This window comes from Chelonia mydas, chromosome 12 (genome assembly GCF_015237465.2).
Source record: "Chelonia mydas isolate rCheMyd1 chromosome 12, rCheMyd1.pri.v2, whole genome shotgun sequence".
Lineage (NCBI taxonomy): Eukaryota > Metazoa > Chordata > Testudines > Cheloniidae > Chelonia > Chelonia mydas.
This window is the reverse complement of record NC_051252.2, coordinates 16,146,004-16,166,283: the sequence shown is the minus strand read 5'-3', so window position 1 is coordinate 16,166,283 and position 20,280 is coordinate 16,146,004. Positions and strand designations below refer to the sequence as shown.

Here is a 20,280-nt window from a genome sequence, read left to right as displayed (position 1 = left end):
ATTTATATATATATATATATATAAAAAAATCCCAACAACTCATGGACTTTTGAAAGAAAGAAGGAAAGAAAGAAAGAAAATTCTATCCAACTCTACCAAACACAAGTACTGAAATGAAGTCTGACTGGGTCTGCTTATCCTTCTAAAATAATCATATGGAAGAGTCAGGTAAAACGTAACCACAAAAGAATGAGTGCTGAGTTGTGTAAAACAAATAGTTTATTTTGTGATCATATCTATTTAAACAACTTCTAATTTATAAGACCATGAATCTACAACACTGACCTTCCACAAATACCAATTTTGTTTGAACAGAAGAGCGCCCTGAAATTTTAAAAAGTTCCCATAGGAATGTGTATAACAGAAAATGAGATACATTTAAGTTTGTCTGGGTGTACGGACACTAGCAATACAAGTTTATCATGCTCTCTGCTGTCTTGGAAGAGGGATGCCACCATCATGTTTAGTGTATTCCATTATTAGTCATGGTGTCTGATGTCGTCTCAGTTAAGCAAAGGCTTTGGTTTAGCTGCCCGTTGGTGTTGCACAGGTTTAACGTGAACAGCTGTGACAAAGATAAAAATAAATAGTAAGGCGGCTGTTTTACAGAAAAATGCCCCGCCCCTTCCCTCCCCCATAACTAGCTAGATGTACCACACTCACTGAGGACTCTTCACTCTCTTTCACTGGCAAAAGGCTAACAGCTACCTCCACTTTAGAGAGTTCTGTAATGCCCATCTCTGCAGTACTGTAAAGAACTTTATTCCTCTATAACTTTCCCACTACTGCCTTCAGATTTAAGACCAATTGTCCACAGCCTTGGAGTCATCTCAGACTCCATGCCACTGAAAGCCCAAATAGCAGCCAAAGACGACTTCTTCCATCAGAAGAGATTGCACCCCCAACCTTTTGACCATAGGTATGGCCACAGAGATCAATAGAGTGCAAAACACAGTGACCACCATGCTTCATTATTGCAGTTCCTATCTATGAACAAAACCACCACTCAATGAAAAGGCTCCAACATATGCTTGAATAATAAGAATATAGCAGGTAGGGATATACTACTGACCACCTGACCAGGATGGTGATAGTAACTGTAAAATGCTCAGGGAGATTAGAGAGGCTATAAAAATAAAAAACTCAATAATAATGGGGGATTTCAACTATCCCCATATTGACTGGGTACATGTCACCTCAGGACGGGATGCAGAGATAAAGTTTCTTAATACCTTAAAAGACTGCTTCTTGAAGCAGCTAGTCCTGGAACCCACAAGAGAAGAGGCAATTTTTGATTTAGTCCTAAGTGGAGCACAGGACCTGGTCCAAGAGTTGAACATAGCTGAACCACTTGGTAATAGTGACCATAACATTAAGAAATTTAATGTCCTTGTAGTCGGGAAAACACCACAGCATTCCAACACAGTAGCATTTAATTTCAAAAAGGAGAATTACACAAAAATGAGGAAGTTAGTTAAACAGAAATTAAAAGGTAGTGCCACAAGTGAAATCCCTGCAAGCTGCACGGAAACGTTTTAAAGACACCACAGAGGCTCAACTTAAATGTTTCCCAGCTTCTGGCAAACAGAGGCTTGGGACACCATCCCCGCCCATTCTGGCCATTAGCCTTTGATGGACTTATCCTCCATGAATTTATTTAGTTCTTATTTGAACTCTGTTATAGTCTGGGCCTTCACAACATCCTCTGGCAAGGTGTTCCACAGGTTGACGGTGCGTTGTGTGAAGAAATACTTCCTTTTGTTTGTTTTAAACCTGCTGCCTACTCATTTCATTTGGTGACCCCTCGTTCTTGTGTTATTTACTCCCTCCACACCAGTCATGATTTTATAGACCTCTATTATATCCCCCCTTGGTCATCTCTTTTTCAAGCTGAACAGTCCCCCTCTTATTAATCTCTCCTCATATGGAAGCTGTTCCATACCCCTAATCATTTTTGTTGCCCTTTTCTGTACCTTTTCCCAATTCCAATATATCTTTTTTGAGATGGGGCAACCAGATCTGCACACAGTATTCAAGATGTGGGCATACCATGGATTTATACAGAGGCAATATTGTATTTTCTGTCTTACTTGCTATCCTTTCCTAATGACTCCCAACGTTCTGTTAGCTTCTTTGACTACGGCTGCACATTGAGTGGATGTTTTCAAAAAACTATCCACAATGACTCCAATATCTCTTTCTTTAGTGGTAAGAGCTACTTTTATATGTATAGAAGGGCTGTCAAGAGATTAAAAAAATTAGTTGTGATTAATCGCGCTGTTAAACAATAATAGAATTCCATTTATTTAAATATTTTTGGGTGTTTTCTACATTTTCAAATATATTGATTTCAGTTACAACACAGAATACAACGTGTACAGTGCTCGCTTGATATTTATTTTTGATTACAAATATTTGCACTGTAAAAAAAGATAGTATTTTTCAATTCACCGAATGCAAGTACTGTAGTGCAATCTCTATCATGGAAGTTGAACTTACAAATGTAGAATTATGTACAAAAGAATAACTGCATTCAAAAATAAAACAAAATCCACTCAGTCCTACTTCAGCCAATCGCTCAGACAAACAAGTTTGGTTACAATTTGCAGGTGATAATGCTACCTGCTTCTTGTTTACAATGTCACCTGAAAATGAGAACAGGTGTTCGCATGGCACTGTTGCCGGCGTTGCAAGATATTTACGTGCCAAATGCACTAAAGATTCATATGTCCCTTCATGCTTCAACCGCCATTCCAGGGGACATGCATCCATGCTGATGATGGGTTCTGCTCGATAACGATCCAAAGCAGAGCGGACCGACGCATGTTCATTTTCATCATCTGAGTCAGATGCCAACAGCAGAAGGTTGATTCTCTTGTTTGGTAATTCGGGGTCTATAGTTTCCGCATCTGAGTGTTTCTCTTTTAAGACTTCTGAAAGCATGCTCCACATCTCGTCCCGATCAGATTTTTGGAAGGCACTTCAGATTCTTAAACCTTGGGTCGAGTGCTGTAGCTATTTTTAGAAATCTCAAATGGGTACCTTCTTTGCGTTTTGTCAAATCCGCTGTGAAAGTGTTCTTAAAACGAACTGTGCTGGGTCATCATCCGAGACTGCTATAACATGAAATATATGGCAGAATCTGGGTAAAACAACAGGAGACATACAATTCTCCCCCAAAGAGTTCAGTCAAAAAAATGTGTTAATTAAATTTGTAACGAGTATCATCAGCATGGAAGCATGTCCTCTGGAATGGTGGCCAAAGCATGAAGGAGCATACAAATGTTTAGCATAACTGGCACATAAATACCTTGCAACGCTGGCTACAAAAGTGCCATGTGAATGCCTGTTCTCACTTCCAGGTGACACTGTAAATAAGAAGCAGGCAGCATTATCTCCAGTAAATGTAGCCAAACTTGTTTGTCTTAGCGATTGGCTGAACAAGAAGTAGGACTGAGTGGACTTGTAGGCTCTAAAGTTTTCAATGGTTTTGTTACTGACTGCAGTTATGTAACAAAAACAAACAAAACAAAAATCTACATTTGTAAGTTACACTTTCACGCTAAAGAGATTGCACTATAGTAATTGCATGAGATGAACTGAAAAATACTATTTCTTTTTCATCATTTTTACAGTGCAAATATTTGTAATCAAAAAATATAAAGTGAGCACTGTACACTTCGTATTCTGTGTTGTAACAGAAATCAATATACTTGAAAGTGTAGAAAAACATGCAAAAATATTTAATAAATTTCAATTGGTATTCTATTGTTTAACAGTGCAATTAATTGCAATTAATTTTTTTAATCGCCCTAATGTGTAGTTAGGATTATGTTTTCCTATGTGGATTACTTTGCATTTATCAGCACTGAATTTCATCTACCACTTTGTTGCCCAGTCACTCTGTTTTGTGAGATCCCTTTGTAACTCTTTGCGGTCTGCTTTGGACTTACCTATTTTGAGTAGTTTTCTATTATCTGCAAATTTTGCCACCTCACTGTTCACTCCCTTTTCCAGATCATTTATGAATATGTTGAACAATACTGGTCCCAGTATAGAGCTCGAGGGAAACTGCTATTTACCTCTCTCCATTCTGAGAGCTGACCATTTATTCCTACCCTTTGTTTCCTATCTTTTAACCAGTTACCAATCCATGAGAGGACCTTCCCTCTTATCCCATGACAGCTTACTTTGCTTAAGAGCCTTTGGTGAGGTACCTTGTCAAAGGCTTCCTGAAAATCAAAGTACACTATATCCACTGGATTGCCCTTGTCCACACGCTTGTTGACCCCCCTCAAAGAATTCTAGTAGATTGCTGAGGCATGATTTCCCTTTACAAAAATGATGTCGACTCTGCCCAACAAATGGTGTTCGTCTATGTATCTATAGGTTTCAGAGTAGCAGCCGTGTTAGTCTGTACTCGCAAAAAGAAAAGGAGTACTTATGTGGCACCTTAGAGACGAACAAATTTATTTGGGCATAAGCTTTCATGAGCTACATGCTCAAATAAATGTGTTAGTCTCCAAGGTGCCACAAGTACTCCTTTTCTTTTTGCGAATACAGACTAACACGGCTGCTACTCTGAAACCTGTCATTATGCAAGGCACTGACTTTAGCCGTCTGGAATGGAAATCTATCAACTTCATGAAAAGGAATGCATCCGATGAAGTGAGCTGTAGCTCACGAAAGCTTATGCTCAAATAAATTTGTTAGTCTCTAAGGTGCCACAAGTACTCCTTTTCTATCTATGCATCAACAATAATTCTGTTCATAACTAGATTCAACCAATTTTCTCAGTACTGAAGTTAGGCTTACCGGCCTGTAATTGCCAGGATTGCCTCTGGAGCCTTTTTTTAAAAATTGGCATCACACTAGCTATCCTCCAGTCATCTGGTACAGAAGCTGATTTAAATGATAGGTTACATACCACAGTAAAATGTGAAATTGCAGAACTACTGAGTTCCTTCAGAACTCTTGGGTGAACAAACAATAAGTCACTAGGATCAGATGGTAATTTATCAATTTGTTCCAAAACCTCCTCTAATGACACCTCAATCTGGGGACAATTCCCATCTGAAAAGAACAGCACAAGTGTGGGAATCTCCCTCACATCCTCAGCCATGAAGAATTAATTTAGTTTCTCGGCAATGGTCTTATCTTCTTTGAGTGCTCCTTTAGCATCAAGATTGTCCAATGGCCCCACTAGCTGTTACTTTTTGAGTCTTTGGCTAGCCTTCCTAATTATATTTTTTACTCTTCACTAGCCAGAGTTTATGCTCCTTTCTATTTTCCTCAGTATGATTTAACTTCCACTTTTTAAAGGATGCCTTTTTGCCTCTAACTGCTTTTGTTGCTTTGTTGTTTAGCCACAGTGGCATTTTTTTGGTCTTACTATGTTTTTTTAATTTGGGGTACACATTTAAATTGAGCCTCTATTATGGGGTCTTTAAAAAGTTTCCATGCAGCTTGCAGAGTTTTCACTTTTGGCACTGTACCTTTTAATTTGTGTTTATCTAACCTCTTCATTTTTGTGTAGCTCCCCTTTCTGAAATTAAATTCTAGCGTGGTAGGCTGTTGCGATGTTCCCCTCTCATCCCCCAGATGTCAACATTTTTTATGTTATCATCACTATTACCAAGCGGTTCAGCAATATTCACCTCTTGGACCTCATCCTGTGCTCCACTTAGCATTTTGCATAGAGTATAGTACATAAACAAATAGAAATGTTTTTGTATTAAAACATCCTGGTTACTTGGAGACAGTGTAATTAGTACAAGGGTTTTCTGATTCTATGTGTTGCTTTCACACTAATTGCAAAAAGAAAAGGAGTACTTGTGGCACCTTAGAGACTAACAAATTTATTTGAGCGTAAGCTTTCGTGAGCTACAGCTCACTTCATTGGATGCATTCATTATACATAAAGCAAACATATCCCTCGTTAGCAGATTAGCCTTTTTTAAGGAAGATTATTGCATTTTTTCATTGGAAATTTCAAAGCTTTTTAGTTAGGAGAGAAATCTGGCTGGCTAGCATCAGAAAGTTTTTAGCTACAAGTGTTGCATCTACTACAGTAGATATTAAATAGATATTCAGAAAGACAGCAAAGTAGCTAGTCTCAAAATATTACATATTCTAAGAATCTACAAAGCTTTCCCATCCTCACCTGGTGTTGGCAAAAGTCCAGGTTTCTCTCCAAGTAGTGGTCGTTTTGCAGGCTGATGGGGTGAATATCCTAGAAGACCAGGTCTTTTAGCAGGTGCTGCTAGAAGAGGTGGAGGTTTACCCTTTGCACCGGACATCCCTGTTTGGAAATTAGGGTGATTTTTTTATTTTATTTTTAATAAAAAGACCATTTAATTTGTTTGAGCAGGATACTCACATTAATATTTAAACAAACATTGATTTTAATTATAACAATATCTGGAAACATTCAACTTGTAAATGCTGCTCCACTACCTGCAGTTTCTATAAAAAGTAGAATTTCCGACACCAGCAACTCTACTAGCATCATTCAGATTTTGCTAAGACTTCAACCGATGCCAGTAAGAGCATTACTCTATAAAAGATCTAACACTACAGAAGTAAAATCCTTCCAAGCTATTTAACACTACACCTACATGCAGGCATGCATATTGGAAAGTTTTACATCTCTACCACAAAGTACAGTTTTCCGCTGCATTAGTGGTGATCTGTAAACATGTTTACACTACAAGACAGACTGACACAAATTAAATTAATAAAGTGACCTAGTTAGTAAAGGAAGATTGATAAAGACAGTAAGTAAAACAGGACTAAATTACTATGTTACAATTCATGTCAAATATATTTGACAAAAGACCCTAGGCAGACTCAATAACGACTAATTTAAGACAGCACAGCAGGACACCAGTTGTGATGCAAATCTGTGTCTAGTACACCTCTACCCCGATATAACGAGGTCCTCAGGAGCCAAAAAAATCCTACCACGTTATAGGTGAAACGTTGTTATATCGAACCTGGCCCCACCCCTATCCAACCCCCACCTACTTCCCGCCCCCTGACTGACCCCTCAGAACCCCCACCCATCCAACCCCTCCTGCTCCGTGTCCCCTGACCGCCCCCCAAGACCCTCTGCCCCTTATCCAACCCCCCGGCCCAGCCCCCTTAACATGCCGCTCAGAGAAGTGTGTCGGAGCCAGACACACTGCCGCCATAGGCACCGACTCTGGGCTGAAGCACCCAGGGAGAAATATTGCTGGGTGCAGAGCACTCACCAGCAGCTCCCCTCCCCAGCTCACCTCCGCTCTGCCTCCTCCCCTGAGCATGCTGCCGCTTCTCCCCCGTCCCTTTCTTCCTCCAAGGCTTGCCGCGAATCAGCTGTTTGGCGTGGCAAGCTTGGGGGGGGAGGGGGGGAGAGAAGAAGCAGATCACTCTCACAGATCTTGGGAGACAGACCAGTCCTCGCTTACAGACAGCCCCCCAACCTGAAGCAAATACTCACCAGCACCACACACCAAAAACACTAACCCAGGAACCTATCCTTGCAACAAAGCCCAATGCCAACTCTGTCCACATATTTATTCAAGTGACACCATCATAGGACCTAATCACATGAGCCACGCCATCAGGGGCTTGTTCACCTACACATCTACCAATGTGATATATGCCATTGTGTGCCAGCAATGTCCCTCTGCCATGTACATTGGCCAAACCAGACAGTCTCTACACAAAAGAATAAATGGACACAAATCTGACATTAGGAATCATAACATTCAAAAACAGGTAGAAGAACACTTCAGCCTCTCTGCCCACTCAGTAAAAGATTTAAGGGTGGCAATTTTGCAACAGAAAACAGACTCCACTCCACTCCACTTCAAAAACAGACTCCACTGAGAAACTGCTGAGCTTGAATTAATATGCAAACTAGATACCATTAACTTGGGTTTGAATAGAGACTGGGAGTGGCTGGGTCATTACACATATTGAATCTACTTCCTTAAGTTAAGTATCCTTACATCTTCTTGTCAGCTGTCTAAATGGGCCAACTTGATTATCACTACAAAAGTTTTTTTTCTCCTGCTGATAATAGCTCATCTTAACTAATTAGCCTCTCACAGTTTGTATGGTAACTTCCAACGTGTGTGTGTGTGTGTGTGTGCGCGCGCACCTACATGTTCCATTCTATGCATCCGATGAAGTGGGCTGTAGCCCACGAAAGCTTATGCTCTAATAAATTTGTTAGTCTCTAAGGTGCCACAAGTACTCCTGTTCTTTTTGTGGATACAGAGTAACACGGCTGCTACTCTGAAATCTGTCAGTATGGCTAAAGTCATCCAACTTTTTTTTTTTTTAATTTAATACAAAATTACTAAATTCAATATAAACTCCCATGGGTTCAGCTTCTGTTGCTAAGTTTCAAGCTCAAAGTGAAAATCATCTCTGATGCTTCTCTCAAATTTGGAGAATCCAGGAACACAAGACGACCATGGATAGTGACCACAGACGCAATCACAAGTACAAAGTTTTATCTGTACTACAAGTTTTATTAAACCAATAAGTGAAGCTATAATTACCCATGCATACATAAATCCTACAAAACCCATGCAATGACTAAGACTTAAGTCATATTCACATCCTCCGATATTCTAGAGTCCGATGGACCTCTCAACAGATGATCATCGACAGAGGGATGGTTCCTGCTGGATCTTCCCACTTTTACCCAACCAGGAAATATCTTTTATATTGTTGTTCTGACCACACGTAACACTCTATGCATATGCATGAGCGTTTCAACCCTCTTTTCCCTTATCTGTACTTCCACACCCCATGAATACTGGGTGGCTTATTTTTCATAGGTTATTTCTTAGTTCATCTTATTCTCATTAGCATCTACACAGATGTAACCTGTGGTCAGGACATGACATTCCATGATGTTTCAGTCAGGTGTCTCCTGGTCATGGACAATACATTGCAGTCTATTCCAGTTTTCTGTAACATCACCTAGTGCAGAGGTGGGCAAACTATGGCCCGTGGGACCGTCCTACCCGACCCCTAAGCTCCTGGCCCAGACGGCTAGCCCCCTCCCCCGCAGCCATGCCGCCGCGCAGGGAGCACTCTGGTGCGCCACTCCTGCCGGGCAGCAATGCTTGCGCCCACCCACCTCCCAGGCTTTCTAATAAGCCAGTTCTGCCTCTCTGAGCGGCATGGTAAGGGGGTGGGGGTTGGATAGGGCGTGGGAGTCCCAGGGGCCCTGTCGGGGGTGGGGGTGTGGATAGGGGGTGGGGCAGTCAGGGTACAGGGAGCGGGGGGTGGTGGTGTTGGATAGGGGGTGGGGTCCCGGGGCGGGAGTCAGGGTTGTGGGGTCCCGGGAGGGGGCAGTCAGGGGACAAGGAACAGGGGGGGTTGGATGGGTTCGGGGCTCTGAGGGGGGCAGTCAGGGGGCAGGAAGTGGGAGGCGGCGGGGGCCAGGCTGTTTGGGGAGGCACAGCCTTCCCTACCCGGCCCTCCATACAGTTTCACAACCCCGATGTGGCCCTTGGGCCAAAAAGATTGCCCACCCTTGACCTAGTGGCACATCTTTTGCAGTAATCTTGTGACCTTACTGGCATAGAGTTTTTCCTAGATCAGCCACTCATGTCAAGCATTCTTAAGCCTATGGCCTAATATGGTGCAGCTAAAATCTTACAGGCCTCAGCCTGAAGGCCTTTCATTCCAGCCATGCTTTACTTATATACCCAATACACACTCATCACTCCTAAATACTTGTCAGTCTTACACTTCCATAATCCAATGATTTAAATCTATTTAGCATGCACTGATTATATATGAAATAGCACACGAATTGAGCATAAAAACAAAACACAATGATACATGGATGATAAAATAAACTAATTGGCTACGCTATTATTGAACCACCACTCTAAATATTTACAAATGACTCATATTTTTGGGATCCACATCCCCTCACTTGATTATACCTTCTGTAACTCTGATAATATTTCTATTACATTTTTGTGAGCAAATCTATTAAAGTGAATGATCAAATCAGTCATGAAAAAAATCAAGGTAGTAAAATAGTTTTAAATATAAAATTTGACATAGGAGGAAGTTAAATTGTTACTAACCTGGTGTTGGAAGAAGAGCTCCCGATGGCCTATCACCCAACAATGCAGGTTTACCTGGAGGAAGGGGTGACTGGCCTAAAAGAACATTCCTGTTGGGTGTCGGCAGAAGGGGTGGAGGTTTACTTAAGGTATGGGTGGCAGTGCTTGTACTTGGCATCACGTTTGCTTGATACAGTGTGTCTTCAACTTCAGTTGAAGGATCAGTTTGTTCAACAAGGGCTAGTTTAACAGAACAACAACAACAACAAACAACAAAGTAAGTAACTCTTAAGAGTACATCATTACAAAGACTGCGTGACCTATAATGATAAGATTACTTCTAATTATTAACCCCTTAACCTAGAGGTTCAAGAAGTTTCTATAGGGCTGCTCCTAGGGATCAAGAGAACACCAGAATATCTTTCCAAAATACACGTATTCTGCAACTTATGCAAGTTTGTTGGTTTGTTTTATCTGTTTAAGTTGTTCTGCTGAATTTCTCTTGAATACTTTGAAAAAAAATATTATATATATATATATATATATATATATATATATATATATATATATATATATATATATATATATATAAATAAAATGGTTGAATTAATGATTTTTATTAAACCAGATGTGAAATTCTGCATAATGGTTCCTTCTAAGTGACTTTAATTTAGAGTGCTTTTATATGTGTATCTATTATCAAAACTTAAATGCGTGTCAGTGTTAACAGAAGAGCTACAAAAATTTACTTGTAACAGTGAATCTCATGGGAGAGTGATTGCCATTGGGGGCTTGGAGATAAAGATGAAGTGTTTGATGTGTGACCATTTCTATGGGGAATATGTATCTGATTTTAGGATAGATATACATGTGCTTTAATATACATTGACATTTACATGTGGACTTTTGACCTTTATCATTTATATTTGTAGACTATTTATGTGTAATGTACCTGAGAGCTGGTTTCGTAACTCAGGTTGATTTAAAAAAAATGTTTACAGTTGTGTTTTGGGGAAAAAAGCATGAATACCTTCAAGCTCATCTTTCCTGGTCTTCAGGTAGTCACTTATTGAGTTCAACTCCTCACGATATAAATATTTTCCCTCACTTAACAGAAAGAGGAGATGTCTAATGCCTAGAGGCACACTGTAACTCCCACAGAGCTCCCGTTCTAGGTAGTCATCCGCCAGATCAGCTGCTTTGTGTGAAATTTCGGCACGCTCCTGCTGCTCACGCTCAGCAAAAATTTTCCCAAATGCTTTAACTACCAGAGCCAATGCATCTTCCATGGGCATATTACGGTGTACTACAGAGAAGAGAGATAGCTTGCTTTATCAGTCTTGTGTTCCCATCTACTTGACACATTTACAAAAAGACAAAAACAGAGCTGTTAAGTCTGTGCTTAATTCAACTGAATAAAATTTAAAAGGTTTCTGTTTCAGTATTAACATGGTTACCCTGCAATTACAAAAGTTAGTCTGATTCAGCCCAGCTATGTGCAATGTTACTTAACTACAAGTTACATTTTAAAAGTTTCCCCAATTAAAAGATACAGGTCACTTGTCATCTTAATTTAAGTTTGGGCTAAAAAGATTCCTGGTTTCACATTTGAACAGTTATGCACACATCTGATTGAAATAAGAGGAAAAGTAGGATTAGCATAGACTTTTTTCTTAAATTCAGAACATATTTTACCTGAATGGGAGAACAGGACAGTTAGGTATTTTTCATTTAAAAAGAAAGTGCCTTTTTAATAATGACTAGAACAGCTACATTCTTGTTAAGGTGAAAGATGGGAAATCTGAGGTTAAAGTTTTAGAAAACTGAAGACTTAAAATAGATGGATTTTAATTTGATCCATCTATGTAGCAGTAAGATAAGAATGTGAACTGTAATCATGTTATTTATATATAATGCCCTACTATTACTTACTATGCTTGACAGCTTTTGATGACTATTTCATGCCATTTAGGAAACAGAAATTCAGGGCAGATGGATTTGTGTTTTGTGAATTACTGGAAATTAATTCAATGAAGTATTTACAAATTGTCACATCTTAACTAGGTCAGGTTGTGTTACCAAGAGGTGTAATATGTCAGTATTTAATATTTTAACATGTTCAAAGAAAATTAAATTGCAGTTTTGAATGGGGACTATTTTAAGTGACATTTCTACATGAAGCTAAACTTACTTTTGATAGACTCATGAAGCATGATTACGGTGCAAGAGGAAAGTGCTACATTTGACTGTTCAACAAGAATACAAAATGGGGAACCATCATTTTTAACTTCTTGGAGGGCGCGTGTGAGACCCAACTCAGATGTAAGGTATATCATTTCCACCACAAGGCCATGATCCTGCAACCGATGGCCTATGACTGTTGCATATTCCCTTAAAGAAAAAAAAGAGGCTGGTTATTTTACAAATAAAAGTCTGTGTCACTGTTAGTTGTTGCCATGCTGTAGTTCATGTTTTGTATGCTCTAAGTTACAGGTAACAATTCTAGTTATGTGAAGTGTAAGAAACAATTTTCTTTCCACAAATGGCATGTTCCTTAAATCAGACAAGTTGTTCTTTTAGATGACAGAATGGAGATTTTTTTTAAAAAACATATACTGTACCAACTATTTTAGAAAATATTTGTCTTAAGGTTCAACTGTTTGGAAATCTGATCCCTGCATATATGGGAATTTTTTATTGAGGATCCCTGTGTGGTCATGTATTAAGTGCTATTTTTGGAAAGTATGGATATATATTAATACATTAATGATTGAAACTATTTATATTTAGCATTTTATTTATTCTAATTCATCATCTATGTATCATCACTGATATAGTCAATTAAATGTATTCAATTAAAACTTGACTTCTTTTCTCTTTCCACAAGAGTATAAACTGTTATGACTAGCATTAGTGTAAGCCTTTTAGTTACATTAACTAGTTGGCTTTTTAAAAATAAGTGTGTGAAGATAAAGAAAGGGCATTGAGAATTAGCTTTAAAGGGTATTTATGCTCAGCAAATGTATAGCACACATCATACTACATGTACATTTCTCCCTATGTAACTTCTGAGTCTTATCTGCTTATTTTATAGTTGAAAGTTTATTAGTATCAACACTAGAGAATCAATATAGATAGGGAAAAGCAAGCCCTGTTCATTTCAGCTTCCTAATCAGAACTGTTAGCTAACAGCCAATAACTATATTATTATATACCCAAGACAGAAATACAGATAACTTTGTGTACCGCATGGTACTTACTGTTTTGGCAGTTAGGAAGATGCTGCTTTAACATGTAAATTAAGTATATTTGATGTGAAAGCCAGTGAAGGAAAATGGAGATCAAGATGTCAACTTTACACACAATTATTTCTAACTGTATCAACTTTAGAAGTCTATTTTTACACACTGCTTAGAGAATTGAGTATGATCACTGCACTTCAGGCAACTCAACCAACCAGGCTCAGTTGTTCCTTCAGACAAAGCTATAGCAATGGCAGTGTTTTCACCATGATTGCAAGTCTCTCTACTACTGAATACAGAACAGACATTTCATATAGCACTGACCCCTGACATCGTGCTATCCTGGGTACTGACAGAGGATTTGCCAACTGCATTTGAAGTGATCACCCACCATAACATCTTTCAGATGGTGCCACGAATTAAGAGATTAGCAAAATCTCTAGTGTAATCCAAGTAACATCTGAATAACAAAAGACTAATATGTCAGATGGAGGGAGGAAAGAAAGGGGATTCAGGTATAGTATTTACAGCACCAGAATTCAGCATTCGAAGGAGAGCAGCAATATCAGCACTGCTTTAGACTGATGAGTTTGTTGATTCCCTTACTAGAAGTTGTGTAAGATTCTAAAAAGTATGGTTTATTATCTACAAGTTTCCATGTAGTTAACCCATTTTAAAATAGCATATTGGTAATTAATTTTGTATTGGACACTAAATATAAAACATTCATTTCGTTATGGAAATGTAGGAGGAGGCAAGAGAGAAAGGAAACAAACAGAATTTAAGTGGTGATATTGAACATTAACTAAATATTGGGACGCTAAAGTTAAGCTTTCTTGCACCAATCCTCCTTGCCCTCAAATAAATCCTATGACAAATGTATCAATGGATTGTTAAGACCTCCATATCGAAGCTGATCCTGGTCATCTCCAGGAGATGGACAATTATGATATGAAAGTTAATAGTTCTATAATAACCAAGAAGGAAGTTCTTTGCACTCTGCCTCATTTAACTCTTTTGTTTTGCCATATATGTAATTTCATGATGTTTCAAGCCTTTACTCTGTATTTGTTAGAAAATGACATTGAATGCTTTAAATAGAAAATGTAAGGTCTTGCTATGAAGACTTCATTACTCATAAGGATTAATCTGGAAGAAAACCAAGTTACTTAAGAGGAAAAAAAAACTAGAAAGTTTGCTTTAGGTTTAAAAGGATGTTACACTTAAAATTGTCAGAATTTTTTTTTTTAAATTTCTTTTGCTATAAGCACCATTTAACATGACTAAAAGATTAGAGCATAAAACCTATCTGAGTTTGCACATTTGATAGTGCCTTGTATATAGACAGTTTCCCTTTTGTTTATGTGGATCTTTCATTTGGCAGCCGCAGAGAAAAACATTTTTTAAGTTAGGAAAATATGTAAAGTATTAAAAATTGTCAAGGTGACTCAAGAGAAGTGTAGGATCTGAACCTACTTTTAACATTATTTTATATTGATTAGATTTCATGGTTGCTAAGAAGATTCTCCTATTAAATGCTACAATGTAAAGAAAAAAAATTAAGAGTTGAGTCAGAGTTAATTTGCTTTAGAAGTAACTTTTTAAAAGTTCCTCCGTGTGCCCCCATGCACACTTAATATGCTCAGTGGCTTAGGAGACGCAAAACCATTTAAAATACTTTAGAAAAGACTAAATAGAACTATGTTAAGGAACTTCAGAGAGGAAAAAGTAGGCTTAACATTCAATTATTACCTACATCCTCAGCTCTGAGAAAACAGTATCATTAACTGAACGTCTTAACTGGAAACCTTAAACACCTAATTTTTAAATTAGAGACCTACGTTTGTTCCTTGCTGATGGCCACAATGATACAGTCAGAAGGTCTCTCTTTATCATACTCTTTCTGTATCTGCTGGTAAAACTGTAGGTATAGCTTCTCCCTACGATCATCCCTGGTATAGTCATCATCTAAAATCAAAGAACAAATTGATTAAAAGGTAAGAGTGACTGCAAACGAGCATCGGAGCTTCAGGTGTCTTTTCCACTCAGTTAAGTATTGTGGAATCAGAGAAGTCCACTAAAAAGTGCACTGTGAAACTAGTAAAAATGTTCATCAAGACACCAGACCTCTATTAAAAAAGTACTTGCAATGGAAGCATGCAACCAGGAGGTGGCACCAATTAGCTTGGCTACCTCCCCACATCCCTAACCAGGCTCCCACATGTTAACAACTCCTTCCCTAACATTGGCCAAAAATATACTCAGTCCCTGTCAGAGTCTTCCCTGAATAGCCCAGGTAACTCAACAGATTTTTACAAATTTAATCACTTCCTGATTTACATATTTTCTGGCCTCATGAACACGTGGAGGCCTAGTGGCTCTCTGCCATAATCTCTGATGCAATATTTCAAACCAGATTACAGTTACCCATAGGAAAAGGTCCTGATTCTGCCCTGTCTCTTTGCCCTAGTTGTTAAGTTAACCTCCTTACAAGATCCCAAATTGTTTTCACCTTGGTACATAATAACCGTTTCAGGTGGCTACCAAAGGGTGTAAGCGGATATCAGCTAATCGCAGAGCATGCTCCTCCTTCTGTGCAATCATCCCCTCACCAAGGCCTAATATTGTGAATCTTCCGGGCAACTGGCTGCCCACTTCTGGGCCCAATGAACAATATTGTGCCCACAGATCTAATAATTATCTCTTGTCACCTGCTCCCTTGATCCAGAAAACTAGGTATGCAGCAAAACATAGCAAATTCACACCCCTGGTCTCTAATTCTCAACTGGAGGCCTCATATGCACTGAGTATTATGACATCAACCAATTGTATCCCTCAAGCCCTTATTACCAGTTGCACTGCAGAAGTTGCTGCCCTGATCCTGAAAGAATGGCACCCAAATTCACCGCAAGGAACCCTGATAGCGTAAGCCTCTTTTATAAGACTGCCACAAACTGGAATTTTCTTGAGAAACTCCTGTCAACAGGAAGAAAGAGTGGCCCAGCATTAACCACCCTCAGCAATACGTAGGTCCTTAATGCTCTGACTGGGCAAGTCCCTGCCTTCCCAAACTCTTGCAGTACTATAGACTCCCCTTCCCCTCCCTGATCCATTGACATTATCAGAGTCAAAATGACTGATCGTTCCCCCAATATAAGTCCCTAAATTCCAAAGCTCTACCTGAAATACCCCCTTGCTGATCTAGGCACGAGCTCATTGACTAAATTTTTTAAAAAAGCCCATTAAGACAGCTGCCTTGTTCAAGTCTGCATACTGGCTCTATTAACATACCTGATAAACTCCCACCAGATCCCAAAGAATCTGAATAATGATGGCTCGTCAGGGATCTTCTATAAGGCCTGTGGGATGAGACCACCCATCTAACAGCCTCCTAACTAAAACCCGCCACGAGGTTCCAGAAAACCCAACATCCTGCTACAAAAGGTGATGCTGATAAACAACTGAAACAGTCATTGATGCCAGCCCACAGTGTATCAGACACCACGCACTTCAGGAACTGGCCGAATCTCGGGCAAACCGACCCCAAAACTGAGTCAATTCCCTAAAACCCTAAACTTTTATGGGGCTGCTGATCTCTGCATTAATCCAAGCACAGTAATGAGCCAAGGTTCCAAAAGGCCAGCGACATCTGCTCAGGCTCCTTGTCAGCGCCTGGTTCCAAATCTTGAAATCCATCCACCTGCAATCGAGACAGCATGGGCTATGCCATTATTAATCCCAGGCACATGTTAGCAGTAAAAAAGATTTAGCAAGTTAAGCACTGCAGGACAAGTGCCCTCACCAACCTTGTAACTCAGAGTGATCTGGAGGAGTGGGTGTTGGTATGTACCAGTGCCATGTTGTCACTATAGAATTTCACCTGTTTGTGAGCGCCTCTCCTCCAGATCATCACTGCAACTAAAATGGGGGGAAAAAACCCAGTAATGTTATGTCCTTTACTATCTCCCAGAGTATATGATCACTAGACATCTCCAAGCACACCACCTGCCCTGGTAAAGGCCCCAAACCTGGGGTCCCCAATGCTTGAGTGAACTTTCAGGTCTGCCTCTACCCCAGCTAGGCATCTAGCAGGAGACACTCCTCTCTCCAAAAAAGTAACTCCATTAAAGTGATTTAGGAACTGAGCTGTTCCCATGCCCATAAATTCACCTTCATTTTTTTACTCATATTTATAAAATGGTTGGGCCTAGCTATCCCTGACATGTCAGCTGATGGCATGCAAAACGAAGAAGGCAAACAACAGCCTGCAGTTCATGCAGTGTAATCTACTTGGCTGCTCTGTCCTCCTTAATCCCAATAATTCTGCAAGTTTATGCACAGAAAGTCTAGAGATGTCAGTCTCTATATCTAACTTGATCCCCTTTTTTTTTCTGCTAGCAGTAATCATAGGCACTGGTTAAGAGGAGATCAACAAGCTGGCACACTGTAGAATCTGCCCTGCCCATAAACAAGAAGGCATCCTGGTAGTCTGCTATTTGCCGTAAACCCAATTCCCATATCACTGACCTCCACCTTTGGGCTGAGCCCACTATTGAGCATCCCACTGCTATGGCCTTGTCAAAATAAAAGCCGACCGACCAAATAAAACCCCACAGGTCTGAAATCTGAGGGGGTTTACTGGTAGCATCAAAAAGCCAACCTGATGTTACATTTCACTAAAATTGCCTGGGGCTGCAAGTCCTCACCATGTTCATAATGGTACCAAAAGACGAGTAACATACTGAACATAATTCCCGGTCTATTGCATCATACATGGAGCTTCCAATACTCCTTGATGCCTTTTTGGGGCCCAAACCCGAAGGAGAAACCTGCAGGTCAGTGCATGAATAGCCCTGTAATTCTGTTAGAAACAGTTTCTTGTTAAATCTTGCCCCTTATTATGTCTCTCAAACCTTCTACAGATGTCAAATTTTGAAACGTGTGAATTCCAACTCCCTCATATGGTATCCCAAATCCTACTACAAACTCCTCCCAAAAATATTCCCCATCTGTCTTGTTAGGGTAATCCCAGGGAAACACCCAAAGCACCTTGACATGGAGATAAAGCTCCTTCCTCCATTCCTGCTACTTGGTCCTGTGTGTGGGGATAGAGGGAGCATCTGACTGATCCCTCCTTCTACTGGTCTGGAACTTTCCACAAATGCTGTGGCAAATGAGTGCCCCGTGAACACCGAAACACTTCTGGCATGTGATTTTTTTATCTGCAGAAGTTCCAAAAACATCCACCTTCACTGAAGTCCCAGCATACTTTACTGCAAGAATCAGATCTCTGGTTAGCCTGCTGTGGAAACAATAAACTGCTGTTGGTATGTATGAACGGCACTGACCAAGCCAGGATCATCTGCTCTAACCAGAGGTCATTATCAGCCCTGTCACACTCATTTGTGGACATGTTGCATGCAGCCTGTAACTTAAATTCCTTGTCTTAATGGGCCCATGCTATACCCCCAAATGTATTGCAGACCCAATAGAATATGTACATATATTTGTACAAGGCTGAGCTTCTCTGGATATTTGCCAGACATCACCCCAGCACATATCAAAAAGGCAGGTTGTCAGTTTTCCCAGGTTCAAGCCACCCTTTGATACCTCACATTCTCAGTGTCCCTCTTATTCCTCCGCACTCTACCTTCCATCATTGCTTCCCTGTACAATGAGAATATTTCTGTGGGGTTTTTTTTAAGCGGCTTTGAGAAGGTGCACCCCCAACTGGAGATGCATTCCTGTACAAGCCTGTCTTATTTTCACCTGGAAGACAAAAAAACTGACAGCTGCAGTGGAACCGGCCACAGAACCTGCTCCCCACCACCCTGTGATGTACTCATCACTATGGCCTTGCCACCTACCCCTACATTGCAAGCCTAAGTGAGATTCAGCACCTGCATTCCTACCCCTCCTTGATTGGTAGCTCTTACCCTGCTGATGGGACCAGAATCGATTTGGTTGCTGCCATTACCCCAAACCGGAGCCCATGTTGGGTGTGCAGTGGTTCCCATGCTAGACTCCCCAACAGAAGTTAAGGGATAAGGAGAACAAACTTCTGTAACTTGAGGACCAGAGAATCCACAATGGTGTTTAAGTTTGGCCACCTGGCTGGAAGAGTAATTTCACCTGCAGCCTGTATCCCAGACTGCCTGGAGAACCCAGGGCAAGTGGGTTAGAACCCTCTGTGGAAGCCCACCCAGTCTCGCCAAGAGGAGCTCCAGGGGTATCCTCTAGGTCAGAGGCTTCCTCTGTTGTCCCTGTGGAAAAATCTGCTGCCCACCTAGGTCCCCGATTCTGTCCCCGGGGGAAGGGGCATGGCCCTCCACACCGTACTGTTCTGTTCCGCCCCCTACCCCACCTGTCCGGGTGCATCTTCCAAAGTACATGCCCACTGCACTCCCCAGAGCCCAAACTCACCCACTACTGGCAAAGGAGATACCCCTGCCGGGGGGACCACACTTGCAGCCCTTGCTGTTCTCCACGTCTCTCGGGAGCAAGGGGCGGTTGGGCCAACTTCCACTGCTGAGGATTCATGCTCCGGATCCTGTCGCCTGGAAGAACCTGGCTGCTGGGCTGCCACTGCTGCCTCTTGTCTTCCGGGTATCCCTGGGATCTCATGCAGACTGGGACCTGCTGGGACCACCGCCGTCAACTTGATGTATCTCGGGACTCCCTCACTCCAGGAGGCACCCCATGCTCCCATTCTGCTGGACTACTTCCCTGCTAGCATCTAAGCTTTTGCTTTGAGTGTGTAATGATGTCCCAGCCAAGGGGAAAAGGGCTTGGATGCATAGGAGTCCCGGGGCTTCTACTGTGCTGCTCAGACCAGACAATCGTCCAGGATAAACCCAATCATTCCTTCCAAACCCAAGAGGAAGCTGACTTCCCACAGGGCGTGGGAGACCCTTAAAGAAGCGTGTAGACTGCTGGCCTGTCTCCCCAGCCAGGAA

At 40.8% G+C, this 20,280-nt stretch overlaps 1 protein-coding gene across 17 annotated transcripts in view; it reads right to left on the bottom strand.

Moving 5' to 3' along the window:
* Positions 1–201: 201 nt before the first annotated feature.
* LOC102945325 (nuclear receptor coactivator 5) overlaps positions 202–20,280 on the bottom strand; it is a 33,109-nt gene continuing 13,030 nt past the window's right edge. For 8 of the 17 annotated variants that reach the window (XM_037877726.2, XM_037877729.2, XM_037877725.2 and 5 more), the window contains 7 exons: positions 19,748–19,963; positions 15,166–15,292; positions 12,274–12,473; positions 11,113–11,388; positions 10,104–10,322; positions 6,164–6,301; positions 202–565 (listed from right to left, as the gene is read on the bottom strand). In XM_037877726.2, the coding sequence (XP_037733654.2) occupies positions 504–565; positions 6,164–6,301; positions 10,104–10,322; positions 11,113–11,388; positions 12,274–12,473; positions 15,166–15,292; positions 19,748–19,963 (1,238 nt within the window). In that variant the 3' untranslated portion in view covers positions 202–503. Of the gene's footprint in view, positions 566–1,974; positions 3,117–6,163; positions 6,302–10,103; positions 10,323–11,112; positions 11,389–12,273; positions 12,474–15,165; positions 15,293–19,747; positions 19,964–20,280 lie in introns of those variants that run through there. The other 9 variants (XM_043526202.1, XM_043526198.1, XM_037877727.2 and 6 more) reach the window with 6 other exon arrangements.